At 32.9% G+C, this 18815-nt stretch overlaps 1 protein-coding gene across 2 annotated transcripts in view; it reads left to right on the top strand.

Moving 5' to 3' along the window:
- The first annotated feature begins 7008 nt into the window (after window positions 1-7008).
- sim (bHLH transcription factor single-minded) overlaps window positions 7009-18815 on the top strand; it is a 46033-nt gene continuing 34226 nt past the window's right edge. Inside the window, exon 1 of one of the 2 annotated variants that reach the window (XM_029309655.2) lies at window positions 7009-7112. Coding sequence is in view for 1 of the 2 variants with exons in the window: in XM_029309647.2 (XP_029165480.1) it covers window positions 13823-13829 (7 nt within the window). In the remaining variant the exon portion in view is untranslated. Of the gene's footprint in view, window positions 7113-13517; window positions 13830-18815 lie in introns of those variants that run through there. The other variant, XM_029309647.2, reaches the window with a different exon arrangement.

The following is an 18815-nucleotide window of genomic DNA, read 5'->3' as shown; positions in this document are numbered from 1 at the left end:
ATATAAAGAGTGAACATCACAGGTAAAAAGCATGAAGCAGGAAGAGAGCATATATAATTGATTATTAAAATTAGGGAAAATTAATTACCATAAATATGTATTAATTTTTTAGAAAATATTGTATGGTAATTGTAAAATGAATATTATATTTGGCTATATATGAGTGTATATTATTGGCTGATGAATTTATTATATAGATGTCAAAACTAATTATCAAATAATGATAACTTAAAATTATCTCCAAAAAAATTCTAAAAGGATAGTAGAATTAAATTTCTCCATCCAATAATTAGAACATTAAACAAAATTATATTAGACATTTTAATTAGCTTATAGTTATCATGGATTAATAACAAGATTTCTGAATTTAAAATATTAAATAAGTATTTTTTTATTTTTTGTCTCAACATAGCGATTATATAATTTGCTTCTAAGAATATATATAAATAAATTAAAAATGATACTAATTTTTTTTAAATTTTTAAATAGGGCATAAAGTTTAAAAATTTGGTATATACTTAAAAAATATGTACAAAAACTTAATTTCATGTTCTCAATAAAGATTCTACAAGATATGTTTGCACGTACTTTATAAATACTCTTTATATTTTATAAATATTTTTGCATATATACTTATAGATTATTGCTCGGAAAATGGAACAAAATAATTTATTCATTTTCTTGAAAAAGAAATGACGAAATAATCAAAGAGTCTTTTGATCACATGATTATTGTATAAAATGAAACAGAAGAATGACACTTTTTATTCTACATATATGTGGCAATTAAAATAACAATTAAAAATTGACTCCAGAATAATGAGGAAACTTGCTGTTGATAACTCGCAAAATAAACAAATTTACCTTTTAATGAAGAAAAAATCTCTTTTCCGTTTCAAAATATAAAAATATAATAAAAATCTTTCCTCAATGGTAAAAGTCGACCAAACTGGCAATCATTTATTATAAATAATTAGTTAAACTACAACGTTTCATTGCAGTTGCATTTACGTTTGATCTACTTGAAAAGGGCTGCAAATGACAGCCGAAACGTTTGTAGTTTAACTAATTATTTATAATAAATGATTGCCAGTTTGGTCGATTTTTACCATTGAGAAAAGATTTTTATTAATTATTACTGGCAAACCTTAAGGATTATTATTTGATAAATATATAAATAAAATAATACATATTCGAAGTTAATAAATCAAAATTCTCTGTTATTGTTCTGTAAAAAAAATTAAATTAATATATAAAATTAAATATAAAACATTTACATCATAAGATTTATTTCTAATAGCTGCAAATGTTTCTCAAATTTAAACATAGTAATGTAAAATTGTTGTATTGGAAATTTTTGAAAAATCAAACTTTTGATTCCGTATAGATATTAAAATAAAATATCGGAAACAAAAATCGCAAAACACTGAAAGAATGATATCAAGAGTCTTTCTCAGAAAGAACCAAATATCTATAAAGAAAAAAATTATGCAAGCTTTTTTAAATAAAATTAATATATATTATCACTGATCAGTAGTGATTCAATTATAAGTATAGCAGTGCAAACAGTGAAATCTTTTTAAGAATTAATTAATAATATCCCAATCAGAAATGATCGGTCGAAAAGACGTCGAATCGATATCGATTCGACCAATTCGGCATTGATTCGACATCGATTCGACATCGTTTCGACATCGATTCGACATCGATTTAATTATTATTTCTAGCTGGATAGTAACTAATTTTTTTCAATGAAATCTTACTATAATTGAAATACAGAGATGTGCAAAGTGTTACTGAAAATTAATGAAATACTCAACGATCTTATCCCAGTGAAAAATCACTAGTTAAAAAGACGTCGAATCAACGTCTTTTTAACTAGTGATTTCTCACTGGGATCACTTTAATCATAGTGATTTTCATTGATTCGAATAAGAAGAGATTTAAGAGAATAATTTTTTTATTTTTTAAACAAACAGTGCTATATAACATTTATTAAAATTTTATTGTTGAAAATACTAATAAACATTTTTTAAATAAAAAAAAAATATATATATATGTATATAAAAATATAATTATACTAAACAAAACGAAAAACAGGTAAAAATTTCATTGTTTACAATGTATACTTATAATTAAATCACTGCTTAGCAATGATAATACTACATTTTGATTCTATTTAAAAGAAGCTTTGAATTGAAATAAAATATTGGAAACAAAAATCACGAAACAAAGAGAGAGAAATATTTTTTTATGGATATTTATTCTTGACAATATCATCTCTCGCGATTCTTATTTTCGATATTTTATTTTAATTGTTGTGCAGAAATTCTTATAAACTGCCAATGCAGCAAGACAGGGAAAGAAAATAACGATGAAAAATTATAATATTTTAAAATGGACTACCTGTCAGAACAAAAGAAGATAAATGCAAGCATGCTAAATCCCTAAAGGCTAAGATTTTTTAGGCTTCTTCTAAGCTTCTATTGTCAACTAATATAATAGGTCAATATTCGGAAAATTATTTGCACGTGTGCAACATGTGTTGGCCATCTGGAGTTTTACCTTTATAATCGCTAAAAGAAAAGCGGAAGACGCAGGTTCAAAGCACAGGTCCACAAATAACAAAAAGCACAAAGAGGGACAGATGACAGAATAGAAAAAAAATTGGAATCAAAATATCTCGGGCGCATTCTTATACAGATTATATTCTTATACAAGAGAAAAAAATATAGTAAATTCATACTAAAAATTTTTGAAAAATTAAAATTTTTGATTCCGTATAGACATTGAAATAAAATACCGGAAACAAGAATCGCGAAACACTGAAAGAATGATATCAAGAGTCTTTCTCAGAAAGAACCAAATATCTATAAAGAAAAAAATTATGCAAACTTTTTTAAATAAAATTAATATATATTATCACTGATCAGTAGTGATTCAATTATAAGTATAACAGTGCAAACAGTAAAATCTTTTTAAGAATTAATTAATAATATTCCAATCAGAAATGATCGGTCGAAAAGACGTCGAATCAATATCGATTCGACATCGATTTAATTATCATTTCTAGCTGGGTAGTAACTAATTTTTTTCAATGAAATCTTACTATAATTAAAATACAGAGATGCGCAAAGTGTTACTGAAAATTAATGAAATACTCAACAATCTTATCCCAGTGAAAAATCACTAGTTAAAAAGACGTCGAATCAACGTCTTTTTAAATAGTGATTTCTCACTGGGATCACTTTAATCATAGTGATTTTCACTGATTCGAATAAGAAGAGATTTAAGATCGAATAAGAAGAGATTTAAGATAAGAAGAGAAGAATAATTTTTTTTATTTTTTAAACAAACAGTGCTATATAACATTTATTAAAATCTTATTGCTGAAAATACTAATAAACATTTTTTAAATAAAAAAAAATATATATATATGTATATAAAAATATAATTATAGTAAACAAAACGAAAAACAGATAAAAATTTCATTGTTTACAATGCATACTTATAATTAAATCACTGCTTAGTAATAATAATAATACATTTTGATTCTATTTAAAAGAAGCTTTGAATTGAAATAAAATATTGGAAACAAAAATCACGAAACAAAGAGAGAGAAATATTTTTTTATGGAATTTATTCCTGACAATATCATCCCTCTTTGTCTCGCGATTCTTATTTTCGATATTTTATTTTAATTGTTGTGCAGAAATTCTTATAAATTGCCAATGCAGCAAGACAGGGAAAGAAAATAACGATAAAAAATTATGATATTTTAAAATGGACCACCTGTCAGAACAAATCAAAAAGAAGATAAATGCAAGCATGCTAAATCCCTAAAGGCTAAGATTTTTTAAGCTTCTTCTAAGTTTCTATTGTCAACTAATATAATAGGTCAATATTCTGAAAATAATTTGCACGTGTACAACATGTGTTGGCCATCTGGAGTTTTACCTTTATAATCGTTAAAGGAAAGCGGAAGACGCAGGTTCAAAGTACAGGTCCACAAATAACAAAAAGCACAGAGGGACAGATGACAGAATAGAAAAAAAAATTGGAATCAAAATATCTCCGGCGCATTCTTATACAGATTATATTCTTATACAAGAGAAAAAAATATAGTGAATAATTCATACTAAAATATAAATATATAAATTCTTAAATTTTCAACGATAGAATTTAAAATTACTTAAAAAAATTCAAATATATATAAAAACTAATCCTATTATAATGTAAATAAGAATACACAAGCATAATTGAGTTAATAGATCAAGAATATGTATATTAGTGCAACGGTAATGAATGATATTCTGAAAGTTGAAAAGAGACAATCGATTTTCGACTTTCCATCGAAACTCAAACATTATTAAGAACGATAAAAATTTGTTATGACAGAATGTGCCGCGTTCTCGTGTTCATCGTCTCTCGGCGGAGAAAATGTGCGAGCGGGCTCGCGTAAAGCATCCCTGTGTATCGCGTAAAGCAATACCCACCCCCGTGTATGATGTGCGCAGAAGCGTTAAAAAACGAGTGCAAAATGGAGAAGATGCTCTCTCTCGTGCGGCGGCGGCACAAAAGAGTCCATCGCGAGAGAGACCGAGAGGAAGAGAGAGACCCGAAGAGTAATATACATATACCAAGCGGAAGCAGAGGGGATACCTACATAGATGTCACGTGGGCGTGACCGAGAAGTTCGAGAATTTGCACCAATGAGATGAGAGAGGCGTTATCTTGGTACATAGTTACCATCTACCCCCGATACATAAGCGGAAGCTGCAATTGTGTGCGGCTGCGTTATCATCCCCCCATGAGAGAGCGTGTCACGCAGGATAGATAGAGGAAGATGAAGATTCTCTCGCAGAGTGCGCCGGAGAGAGCTGGAGAAATTGATTCTGTGAGAAATATAGATAGAATCCTAAGAAGGGAATAGCAAATTACAGGGGATATATATATATATATATATACGCGGAAGATGTCATAGGGATTCTCACGAGATACAAAACTCGCATAACTCCATCAATGAAAAGAAGGGTGGCTGGCTCGCGCCACCCCCAGAGCTAGATTCGCAAGATGTTCTCTCTATGGACGATATTATGTTGAAGCCGATCCGGTGGTGAGAGAGATCCAAGAGAGAGAGAGAGAGAGAGAGAGGGAGAGAAATGGAGGGAAGGAGAGATGCGCAAAGGTGCGAGAAAAGGACGGTGGTAGGCAGGAGCGACAGATCTCGGCTGCTTGACGGCCGCTGGTCCACGTTTGGCGGGGAGTCCAGCGTGCACGGTGCATCCAGTTGTACCAAACACCCGCGGCACTGTTTAATGCAGTACACACGTGTGACGCTTGTAAACGTTAGATGAATTGAGTCCACGTAAGGTGCGTGCATCAGTCGCCGCCGGTGACGAAACCAGAACTTTGGCAGCATCAACGAACGTCGTCGTCCGTCGAAGAGGGACGATTGTCGCGAGCGTTTCAGCCGATTATCGCGAATCTCGATTATTTCAGATAATTGCGATTGAAAGAAGCGAGTGTGATTGTTTCATCGTAAAGTGTACGGCAAATATTGATTTTGGGAGGAAAGAAGAGGCAGGACATTTTTTCAAGAACATTTCATTAAAAAGAGAGCTGCGAAAGTGAGTATTCGAGTGGTAATTCACGTTTATTCAAGGTGTCATCTCGATATAACTGAAAACAGTGAATTGCTTTCAGTTGTCGCATTGTTGTTGCTTCAAATCGGACAGTGCAGATTTTTATACACAACTGACAGAATTAAATTAAATATTGTAAATCGTGCGACAAAAATTTCCCGTGAGATAAAAGAATAAATTTTAAAGAATAATGTGTTTTCCGATATAATTAACATTTTAATTTCATTGCGAATCGAAATGTACAATTTCGAATCCGTTTAGGGCTTAGGAACCATTTAAAATAGTGTAACTCGTTATTTGTTCAGTAAATTATTACAAGCTCGCGTAAGTTTAACTATTAAAAAAATGTTGCATAGTGCGCGATTTAATTAAACAAAATGGGTTACATAAAAATATAGTTGACTATTCAAATTCCGACGGAAAGACGATGAGACGATCCTGAAAGTGGTAGTTTAATTAATAATAAACACAATATATTAGAATAATCAGTGCAAAATGACAATCAATGCATTTTAATGGTTTGTCCAATAAAAAACTATAAAAAAAAGCCGTTTAGAAACGAATATTTAAAAGAATAAATAGATGTGCAAAAAATGAGATAAACTCGCAGAAATAAAATAGATATATTTCACATAGATTTAATTCCGATAAAGACAGAACATACACAAAATTATTAAATAGTGCATGGTATCTAAAAATATAGAAAAAAGTGCAATTTTATTTTTGAAGTTATAAAATTAAACACAAATATATATATATATGGATAATGATAATAAAATAATATTATTTATAGCAGTTACACACACACACACACATACATTTATATGTGAATAAATAAATAGCTATGCAAATATATAGTAAAATTAAAATTGAGCAAAAGTATAAGTAGTAAAGTATTGCTTCAAAATAGAATAGTACTTCAAAGTAAAATATGCATTTTGTTGCTGAGTAATAAAATTATTTAATTATGCAATATTATACGAATAATTCTCTCATAACGTAAAGCCATCTATCATAAAAAGAATTTATATTATAAAATTTTTGCGCAAGTAAAAGTTAGAATTAACAATTACTATAATACAGCGCATTTAATTATACAATAAACAACTAGAGATTAATGATATACGTGTATTAGCATATCTACATACACATAGCTAAGGTGATTTAAAAAATCCTTTATGAAATTAGAATTGTGGGGCAAAGAAAAATGATAAAAACGAGATCTCGCGACTGACTCTTTCCACGCGTAAAAATTGAGGAGAGTGATAACCGAGTCGAAAATGGCGGAGAAATTTGAGGCATCTCTGAAAATGTGTCAAGCATCGTCGGCTTGATAAGAGTGCGCGTCTCGAGGGAAGTTGACCGTACCGAAATCACTTTCCTGCCGAAAGGGAGACTAATTGGTTTCAGCCTCTCTTCTCCCCTTCGATTCCGACGGATTCCGATGAAAGGCCCGCTCTCATTAAAGGTTCGTAAAACAGGTTCAATGACAAATATTTGCATGTATACATTCAATATCGCAAGTGAAAAAATATATCGCAATTATATAAAAAAATATATTTATATGTTTAATGTGAAAAATGTTCTCCGGAGAACGAACGTCGGAAAACTCCGGCAAACTAATTTGTGATTAAAATTAATTGCTATTCTTTTCGTAACAAGTTAAATTAATTTGGAACAAGTAACTCTGATTTTTGATTGATTATTGATCCTATTTAATTATTATGAATTTATAGTTAGGTCACTAAATCTCTACATGAGGCACACAGAAGGTTTTTCTCTATACTTGTACGTATAATAGATGTAAAATTATAATTTTTGTTCTTTTTCTCTTTTACACATATGCGTATGCATATTCTGAGTGATAAAATTATGCATTGAAAATATAATATAATGCGTATTCTTCATCCGTTCTTTATCGTCGCGTATTCACAACAATCAGAGTCGAAACTTATATCAACCCGCATTCGTCGATATTTTCAATATATCTCCCTTCGATATCTTTAATGTTTCGCATGAGCAATCTTTCGTAATCATATTGACATCTTTGTATTTCGCGTATTACGACATGCATCTGCAGACAAACAGCGTGAGAAAGAGGTAGAAATGCTTGGGTAATCGATCGTCTGAAATCCTTGCCTTATGCATTCATATGTGTGTGTACCAAAATTATTTACGTATCGAATTTATTTATAATTTATTTATTATTGATATAACATTAAATATTAATAAAATTATAGGACATTATATTTGTCCATTATTAGCATACAATATTGTTAACGATAAATTAATAATGAATTGAATTTTATAAGCTTCATGTAGAACTTATGAAAAAAAAAGAATTTTACATATCTCGTTACATTATTATAATATATTGCCAACAGATTTGAATAACAATATGCCATTATATCTGATATGTTTCCAACAAATTTTGATATTGATTAATATTTAAATCAATAATTATATTAAAAATTTCACATTAAAAATATCTTTTAATATCCGATCTTTAACATAAGAATTTAATAAGAAAACATAGATTTTATATTATTTTCTCACAGGTGTAATTCGAGTGTGCGGATGCAGGTAAATGGTTCGCAAAGCTTCATCGAATTTATCTTGATATTATGTTACGGCACCCGCATGATCTTTTACACGTGACACACAATGTATAAATCCCTTCACTCTTTTGCTAGTACTGAGGCTGATTCTCTTTTTGGAAATGCCATCTCATGGTTATTCCAACTAAAAGACTGAATTAATTTAAATATTAAAAAAAATGATTGTGCTAGAAAGCATTTCTGCTTTATAAGATTTCATTCATTTGCGAACGTAAAAATTAAGTAACGTTATATACACTGCTTCAAGCATAAATTTAAGGAACAGCGTAATTATACCTGGCTAAAATAATTCTCCGATGAAAAAATTCGAACTCCTAAACTCGTAAAATGATTTGCTCCGAAAACATCCGATACATTTTTTCGTCATTAAATCTCGATCTGAATATTTTTCTAGAGAAGTCATCTTTCTTCTCGAGAAACAATATTCTCCGAGCAAATCGTAAATCTCTTCCGAGCGCGTCATTAAAATTTCCATGCATCGGGAATGCACCTACTCAGCCACCACATCGCGTCTAAAAGCGCCTGTCGCGGCAAAAGGGGTTGAAAAGCTGTGATTTATCCGGCGTGAGCACGCGTCGCGCGTGTGAAACGGATCGTATGAAACGGACTATTTTCGTGTCACCGTACTCGCGCGCGAGCGCCGGATTCTCATTTCGCCGACGAGGGTGAAAGAAAGAAAAATAGAAAAAAATGCGACGTTAGGTAAATAGAAACGTGCACGTAATACGTCGCAACAGGCGCGAAGAGGCGTGTCACTTCCTGAAGCGATTTGTAGTAAGAAAACTGTCGGACGTGATCCTTGCCCTCATACGAATATCCTAGCCGATGTACCCTTTTGCGGCTCAAAGATCGCGCGAAGACTTATGTAGGTTTATGTCTATGAACAGCTGTCACGACGAGATGAACCGTCGGATTTGCGTGCTTCGGATTTATTTATCGAGATTGTATTTTCAACATTTTTTTCAAACACCGAATTACCGTCGTCACACTTGACTTGAAGCTAGGTTCCTGTATTTAAACCCTCTAATATTATTTAAATCCCTTCGATTAGTAGAAAACATGAGAGTACATTCTTCTTTTTACAAAAAGAAGATCAAAAATGATTTTACATTGAAACCGAAGATTTTTCTAATGATTAAACTCTAAAAAAAATACTTGGACCAATTGTTGACGAAAATGTCACTCTGACTTTCTGAGACTTAGCACAGATTAAACAAGAATTTTTCAGAAAAATACGATGCGAGTAATAAAGTGAATTTTTATGCAACTTCTGCTATAGAATCACGTAGAAATTCTCATTGCATAATACGACTCGGATTGTCAGACGATTGATCGAACAATTCGCGAATTGTTCAAGGGGGGCATTCACCGTGACGCGCATATGTACCTACATAACTACAATGATAATAGTAATTCATGAATGTGGTTCGGTCGCGACGGCTAATAATAGCGCGATCGTAATATAATGGTGGTGGCAATAATTGAATGAACCGCGCGCGGGTGCACGCCTTACAACATCCTGGCACGTGCGTAAACAGCTCTTAGGTAATTCAGGGTGACGCCTGACGTATATGTGCGTATGTATATGCAAAACGCTCGCAAACAGCAGCGCGCTTTTCTAGAGAAACTTCGCGCATGAACACGCGCCGATCATTACTTCTCCGCGGGAGCTATGGGAATTTTTAACCCTTTGAATTTTCAAATTATACCAAGTGAATTCTCTGGTGTTTCAAAGCCAGAAAAAAGCATTTCCAATATTAATTTTTACACTCGCAGTAGCTCTAATAATTAATAAAAATTATTGATGAATAATGCACAAATTCTATTTCAAATTATTCATTTTTAATTATTATATAAATCCTTTGAATAAAATTAGATTAAACAAAATTTTAATCAAACAGATAAATTATGATGGGATACGATAAATTTCTGGGAACACTGTATGTTGCTGTTTATTATTTGAAGTTTGAAAAGAAAATATTCCGGTGACGGAAGAGTTATTAAAGTCGACCAGTGTTTCTATATCACGCGTTACTGCTTCGTTACCGTTGATTATAAGCATGACCAACCGGAAGAATTATATTATAAATTGTTGACACATTTAAGAGATTAATGTCTTCATAACAAAACGCTATAAATAGGGTATAAATATTACGATACACGATGAAGATCGTGTTCTGTTAATATTGAGTTTTAAATGGAAAAAATATGAAACAGCAAAGCGAAAAATAGAAAATGTTTTTTTATTTTAAATTATTTTCCTAAAAAAATATAAATAATTTTTTCTCTCATAATCTTTTTTTCTGATATTCTATTATATAAAACTCTAATATATAATATATAATGAATCCTTGAAAAAATTGAAATTTTAAATATAGCAACCGTATAAAGTTCTAAAAACACTTCTCAAAATAAGAGTCAAATTTATTCGCTCTAGTCTCATTCGCGCGCTTGAGTTAATATTTTTATCAGTGAAACGAAATCTTAGGTGGAACAAAATTGGAGGACCGACCTTCCTCTCCTCTTTCCCTCCCCGTCCTAGGAATAGTTTACGCGTCTTATTTTATTGCCTCATAAAATCCACGGACATTACATAAAACGGGGTAATGCCAGAACAGAGAGAGGCTTTGTCTCGCAGCTCTCTCGAAAGCCGCGCGGACGTAAACGTGTCCGGCGGAATCACAATGTATAGCGCATTGAGTTTCTCGCAGACGGGAAAGAAAAATAGAGAAAGAAAGAAAATCTCGTGGCGACACGTAAAAATTTTCGTCCCGGTTTATGTTTATGTTCTCTCTTGTTTATTGTCTCGACTAATATAGCGTCAAGCGATTCGATGCATGATGTATCGATAGTGCATGATTTCCGCGCGAACTATTGAACGGAGAACGATCCTTACTAATAACAATTAATCTTTAATGGTGAGAATTTTTGAAAATTAAAAATTCGTGATATATGTGATTGAGGAAGTGTCATCTAGACATTCAAAATAATTTATGATGTAACAGGACAAGAAGATACAATTGAATTAATAACATTATTCTCTTAATTGATTTCTATAATATTATATGATTATATTATAATTAATTTCTGTATGCATATAATATTTATAGTACTGTTAATATATATTATATAATAATAAATTAATTAATATTATCCCCATACAGAGAGAGCTTGTAACAAATTTTTATAATATGACATCATTTGTTTAAAGTAAGTTTTCTTAATGAATTTCGATAATAAAAATATGATTACGATGATCGAAGCGAAAAGTCGATACTTATAACTGCGAATTGTAATGAATCTTTCTTAAACAATACTTGACATAATTTATATTAATACATATCTTGCACATTCCAATTCCACATATATCACTCTCTAATATTATAATCTATTCGCGCTACTGCAACGGCACTTCGACTCATTCAATTTCTATATGTAGATCGATGTGAGGGCAGAGGAGAAGGGTACACGAATTTCAATCGTGACTCTGGTCCAGAAGCATTGGGACAGATTTCCGTAACTGTCCGGCGGTGGTCGAGATCAGAGAGGCCGCAAGCCGCAGCTGGGACACGCTCTCGCCCCGGATGACCGGATAGATGAAGACGGCTTAAGCGTTTGGACATGTGTAGAAACACGAAACTCGAAACTTCCTACACACCTACCGGACATGTATAGTTATCCGATCGATATTAATGCGTGATCTACGATCTCGAGATCCGCTCGGAACCGACTGGCAAATCGTTGACGACTTACGAACGAACCACCACCCTGGGAAATTGTCGCAGAACATTCAGAATAATCTCATAAAAAGTAACAAATCATAGATAATACCTATCATAGATAAATTTAAAAAATTAAATATTGTAACAAAGTGAAATGCTAAAAAAAAATGTTAACGATATATCAATTATGAAATCGTATAAATAACTGAAAAGCATTATTAAGCAATTTTTTCCTCTTCGCATATAATATTTTAAAAAGAATTCCTTGAAATAAATAAACATTTCAGTATGTCAAAACGTAGGATATATTAAATAATTTTTTAAAATACAAATTTAATTGTAATAATTAAACGATATTTCTTTTATGAATACTATAAAGTATTATATCTATAAAGATATATTCCTGATTATCAAACAGTAAAATGAAATTAATAGCTGAGAGAATCTTTAATGTAACATCATATTGTTATGAAAAATGATTCATCTTATCTCATGTCTCTTTCGAACTCTACGATTGACCTTTAATTGTTGCTGACTATCCGCGATACCTTGATCTTCAGTGTAATATATGACACACATATCGAGAATATGACTAGCGAAACAATACTCATACGAGTAAAGGAGGACATGGATATAATAATAATTTAAAGGACTCTACACCATGCTCGGATGAGCGAAGTGTATTTGTGATTTGATAATCTCGCAAAGTCTACGAATCAGCATATCGTGTAATGAGTCAGGCGTTGATATCTCAAGCACGACGAAGATTGTTGTGTCATCTTATCGTTAGCTCACTTAGCTCACACCAGCATATGCAGAAAATTTTCCTATCAAATTTAGAAATCGACTTGAATTTAAAAACTGTCATTTCTCAGTTTTAATTTTAAGATCGTACATATGAAATGTATCATCTATCACGTTCTGACGTTTAACACTTTAAATTGGAGAATAATTTAGCTTTTCAGAATAGATATTTCTTTCTAAGATCAAGATGTTGGAAAAATGATAGAAATAAGCCTTTAATCAGACAATCCGGATGCTATTTAAATCATAGTGCAATATATTATAATCAGCATAATATATATACGTAATTTTCGCTCATAATGTAACACGTGTCTCTTGTATACCAACATTTCTCAGTTTTAATTTTAAGATCGTACATATGTGAAATGTATCATCTATCACGTTCTGACGTTTAACACTTTAAATTGAAGAATAATTTAGCTTTTCAGAATTGTTTATAGATATTTCTTTCTAAGATCAAGATGTTGGAAAAATGATAGAAATAAGCCTTTAATCAGACAATCTATGGATGCTATTCAAAACATAGTGCAATATATTATAATCAGCATAATATATATACGTAATTCTCGCTCATAATGTAACACATGTCTCTTGTATACCAACATTTTCCGACGATTAACCGCTTGATTATACTTCCTTTTGCGCGCGTTTGCATATGACACGCGTAACATACACGCGCGACACGCTGACACCTGGTGCTCGTCATTTAAACGGGTACCGCCCTGGGTGTGAGAAACCCGTGCTACTCCCCGCGTAAATCCCACATGACTAAAAAGAAGCCGATAGTGGGGGGATACGCGATGCCGGGATGTCGAGGACGCAAGACCGAAGTTTAGTTTTACTTAAGACAACCTTAAGTTGCATCGTTCTTGTCCCCCGATCCGATCCGATCATTTCGCGACAATCAGGGGATGATTCTGACTCTAATCGATTTCGGGAAAAAATTTCGCGCCTACAAGTGACCATGCGTTACACCCAATATAATCGACGTTTTGGATCTAAATAAAATATTCAACACAGCAATTGCCAACGTCATGAAACGTGAGTTGCATTTATAGCATTTTACAACTTGCATACTTATTTGATATAAAGAACATTTATAAAAATTCAATTTTCTTCAAAATTAATTAGAGATAAATCTCTTTTTAAATAATGTCTGAGAGCTTTAAATACTTATAAAAATTAGTATCATGTGTGTATAAATGTTCTTTATATATTTTATAGTATTTAAAATTAAAGCGTAATTCAGACAAATTTAATTTGTTAAAAATGGGGAAGTTGGTATTTTTTTTTAAAATACGGAAATCACAGAAATGGACGCAATGGCTATAATCGGAAGTGTTAATAGTCGTAACTATCGTATCGCTTATCGGCGATATTCTTGCGTTACTTTTGCCAGACACGATCGGCGACTTCCAATAATCCCGCTAAATTGGCAGAGCGACTGGGTCCAAGTTCGGCCGGGTATGTCGGCGGGTCGGTCCAGCGAAATGAGAGAGAAATCGCGAAATAAAAGAACCGACCGACGGCCGAGGGAGCTCTCGACGGGATAATAAAAAGAGTATCGCGGGTCGCCACGGTAGTCAACCCCTGGCCGGTGCTTATGGCACTTTGCCACGCGAGACTTGCAAATTTCGCCAGGTCTCTGGCGCGCTTTTTTCATCGTTCCGCTTCGCGACAGAAAAAGATTTTCGTATTCCTAATGTGTCATTAAAATTTGGGAAAATTACTGCTCGCGTAAAATACGAGAAATTATGAAGTTAAATTAATCCAAGAAGAAATTTAAATAATATAATTTTTATGTAAAAAATTCAACATAAATCATATATATTATATATAGCATATAGAATATTTTTTCTATAAATAATTTCAGATGTAATTAATTATTATTTTATGTAGTCAAATTTGTTTTAGCTTCTCCAAAAAGTTTAATCTTATGGATCTGTAAGCTATTTTCTGTTTATGACATTTCTTCATTTTATTTTGAATTCCGTGAAAATCTTCCTTATCCGGGAGTATCGCGATGGTCATCTGGTATAGTAACATCGCACGAAAATAATCGTGCACGTGCCCAAAGTGTGATAAACACGAGCAACGCCATCATTTCCCGAAATACAATCGCGCACACGAGTTCGCACACCGCGATATTTTAATTTCGCGATTCGCCGATACCTCCAGTGGGTACCACAAGTTTGATTACGGTAGAGGATGCTTTGTCAGCATAACAGACATCCTTGTTATTGTATCGATGTCCAAGGCTGCGCTGTCCACGTTCAGCCTAAAGCCTTTTCTCGGGAAGATACGGGTCAACCTTGAATGGAACAATTCGTCGCTTACGAAAATGTGTCCGGCAATCAATAAACAATCAATAATAAACACTTAATTGATTAATAAATGCTGGGGTCTCGTTTACGGATTCTTTATCTTTAATGAAAAAAGCATTTATTTTAACTTTGGAAATATTCATTTTTTTCTCATAAAAATGCGATTAAAAATCATTATGTAATACAATTTTTAAACATTAATTGACTTAGATTTTCTCTCCCTTTTGAGGTCATTCTTTTCGCCTTTTAATTATTCCGTTCATTCATTCAATCTTGTTAAAGAATATTAGCATATCGCTCCATTAAAGTATGACTCGCTAATTTATTCTTACTTTGTGTAATCCAAATAAAATAGAGAATAGAGTTTATTTTCTTTCCTAATCGGTCGCGCACCGTCCAATTCCCACGCGTGCAATTTGATGCTTTTAAGCGATTTCCGTGTCGCGCAACCCATAAGCCCTATACGGCCCATAGCGAAAGACGATGCGTTAGTGTGAGCGAGTACATGCGTGAAGGTGAGAGAAAAGAAGTTCTATATCTACCGCACGCAGACAGGGCGGCATTTCATATTGGATATGTGACGGGCATGTAATTATCCACAGCAGAATTTATTACATTTAATTTCTGCAACCAAACTTTTATCAAATACATAAAAATATCAAAATCATCTAAAATAATGGAGATAAAAAATCTAAACTTGACATAGTAACAATTAAAAAATCATTTTGAGAGAAATAAATTTGTGCAATGAATTAATCCATGTTTGAAAAATATATCAAACTGTTTGTCCACAAAATAATATTTTTGCTGGAAGAGAGTGCATACGCTTATAGAACAATCATAATCATAATCAAAAAAACAGTCGATTCCTCCTCGATGTCAAACGACTCGTCCTTCTCTTATACCAAGAGTCCTTAAGGCTTTTAAACCGAGCCTGTGCGGTACCTTCTCGTTCGCTGCTCCATTCTGCAGCGTCCACGAGACGAGTCGTGGTTTACTGGCGAGTCGAATGGCGAAGGCAACGAAGTCCGGGGACTTCAAAAACTCACCGGCACACCCTCGCCTACGCCAATAAATTCTATTCCGCGTTACTTTGCCGCGAGCCGACGCGCGATGGATATTGCGCTCTTTCTTCCTTTCTTTTCCCGCACACCTTCACCATATTTCTTCGCAATTCTTTCAAATGCAATTCCTGATAGCGCGACAATTGCACGTACAATACCGGAGAGTTGAATGCGCTCGATGCGTTTTCATTCTAATCGGATAACGTATAGGATTCGACAATAATTATTCATGAAATCATCGCTTTTTTATTTTTTTTTTTTTAAAGAAATTTGATTCTAAATATCCTTCCTCCCCTTTTTAATCGATAGGCGGTCATAAAAAATTGCATCAAACATAAATAAAATATTAAAGACGAGAAAAAGAGATAAAATGAAAAAAATATGCGCGATGGTCCGAGAGTCAATTAACCGACGCTCCTTAAATGCATCTTGCACCCTCGAGTGACATCTTCTTTTGCCATAATGTCGTTGAATTATGGGCGGTCCGCGACGATTGGGCCCGGCGCGGCGGAATCACTCGGTCCATAAGGGGAGTAAATACTTCACGCATTCCCGATGCGTCTCACAGTCTTTACGGCTTATTATCACCTCCACGCTTTCGCCCTCTCACCCCGTGTGATACATCAACGCGATGGCGATGGCGCGCGCGGAACAAAGCGAGAAAAATACCGCGAGCGGATTCGCGCCGATTCCACGAAGGGAGAATTACTTTAGTTAGCAGAATTCGTGGTTCAGTCGATGCCCGACAGTGCAAGCGTTTAGTAAACAGAACGATAAACTAAACAAAGCTTTGTGCAAAATTCAAGTAAATATGCATACACAATTAGAAGAAAAATAATCCTCCGACGAAGAAAGTAATAAGATCTTTATATCTAAAATTTCATCTTACTTAGAAATAATACAAGAGATGTTTTAATATTTGTGTGTACTCTTTAATAATTCTATGAATTTTTATTAAAGAGTACACACAAATATTAAAACATCTCTTGTATTATTTCTAAGTAAGATGAAATTTTGGATATAAAGATCTCATTACTTTCTTATTATTTTTGCTAGAACAAATATGTAAATCCATCAAATAATTTTTTGTATTACTAAATTAGTAAAAAAGAATTGCACTTGCACAGAAATGATTAATAAAATATCGCTGCATAGAAGGTTTGAATTAATCTACAAAATCACATCTTATGAATATGTTATAGCTGGGAAGTGATAATATAACACATCTGTCATAATATGAGGGCACAAAATGTATCGTGAAAAATATCGAAGAATTGAAAGAGAGGATTTAAAAATGCCGCGCGATGCATGCAATTGCGTTTGCGTGTTATTACGAATGTTATTAGGCCGTAATTTAAGACACGTCGATCTGACGATTAGAGCCGGGACTAACGTACCATTATTTTACAGCTTGGCTTTCGGCCAGCTGACCCGACTTGTGCCCGGTGATTCGTTGACGTCACGGGCGTTACGTGTAACTTTTTTACGTTTTCTGCATTCGTTCCTGCATTCGCAAGGGCGTGACGCACCAACGCGTGTCCTCTGGAAAGATTTCTTCTCGCGATGTCACGCTTTTGCGTGGCCACGCAATATTTCGCTCGTCGCGATATTTCGTTTCGAACGTCGATTCTCATTTCATTTTGCATGTCACTCCCAGTTATAAATTCACAAATTATATTTATTTCTTTATAGTCAAAAGAATTTATATGTAAATAATTATTTGATATATTTCTCGATCTTTTTAAAAACCATACCTGTTTTCGTAAATTTCTGGTTTATGATTCGAAGTTATTTAGAAATTGTTTAACATATTACGGATTACGCGAAAATTTGTAAAAACAAAAGTATAATGCAATAGCTGTTCAATTTTAAAAACACGGATGGAAAAATAGAGAGACGATCGAGTCGCCTTAAATGCGTGTACACGTTAGTGACAAGGTTCGGGCGTGATGGCATTCACGAATTCGCAACTTATCCGCGATTAATTTGCATACAATTGTCGCGAATGATTTGTATACGACTCGGATAGCTTTATCTCGGTCGTCGGCGATAATTCCGTGCAAAAATGGATAATTGGTGCCGCGCGTGTTTTCCACTTGGGCACGTACATACGGTTGCGAATGATGTCACACGCTCGTCCTTTACAAAGTATATTATGCCGCAAAAGCTGTTTGTAGGTGTATATATATATGCATTTGAGTTTTTCTAATAACATATGAACATTCGTATCATTTCGAGACACGCGTTATCGCGAAAACAGTGACAGTGGCCTGTTGATAAATTATAATCTTTTCTTCATATGAAATATCTTGATTAAGTTAGAAGTAAAAATTTGATTTTAAGAAAAAAATATTACATTTTATCTAATTAAACTGCATTTTCTAAAAATATTGCAAAGAGAAAAGTTAAAATCTTGTTATTAGAAAATTTTAATTTTAATGCAAATTATATTTAAATATATTGAATGTAATAAACGTATACTCATAATTGAATAATTATACAATTACGTTAAAAGTATGTAAAAAAAACATTTTCTATTAAAAAAATATAGAAGAAAAGAAAATACACACCAAGATTAGGGGTATTAACAATAATTGATTTTAAATTAATTATTCAGAAAATATAATCGAAAAGCGCAT

The sequence above is a fragment of the Nylanderia fulva genome, unplaced genomic scaffold (assembly GCF_048542155.1).
Source record: "Nylanderia fulva isolate GAGA-0341 unplaced genomic scaffold, ASM4854215v1 Scaffold8, whole genome shotgun sequence".
Lineage (NCBI taxonomy): Eukaryota > Metazoa > Arthropoda > Insecta > Hymenoptera > Formicidae > Nylanderia > Nylanderia fulva.
The sequence above is the reverse complement of the archived record's forward strand: the minus strand, read 5'-3'. Positions and strand labels throughout refer to the sequence as shown.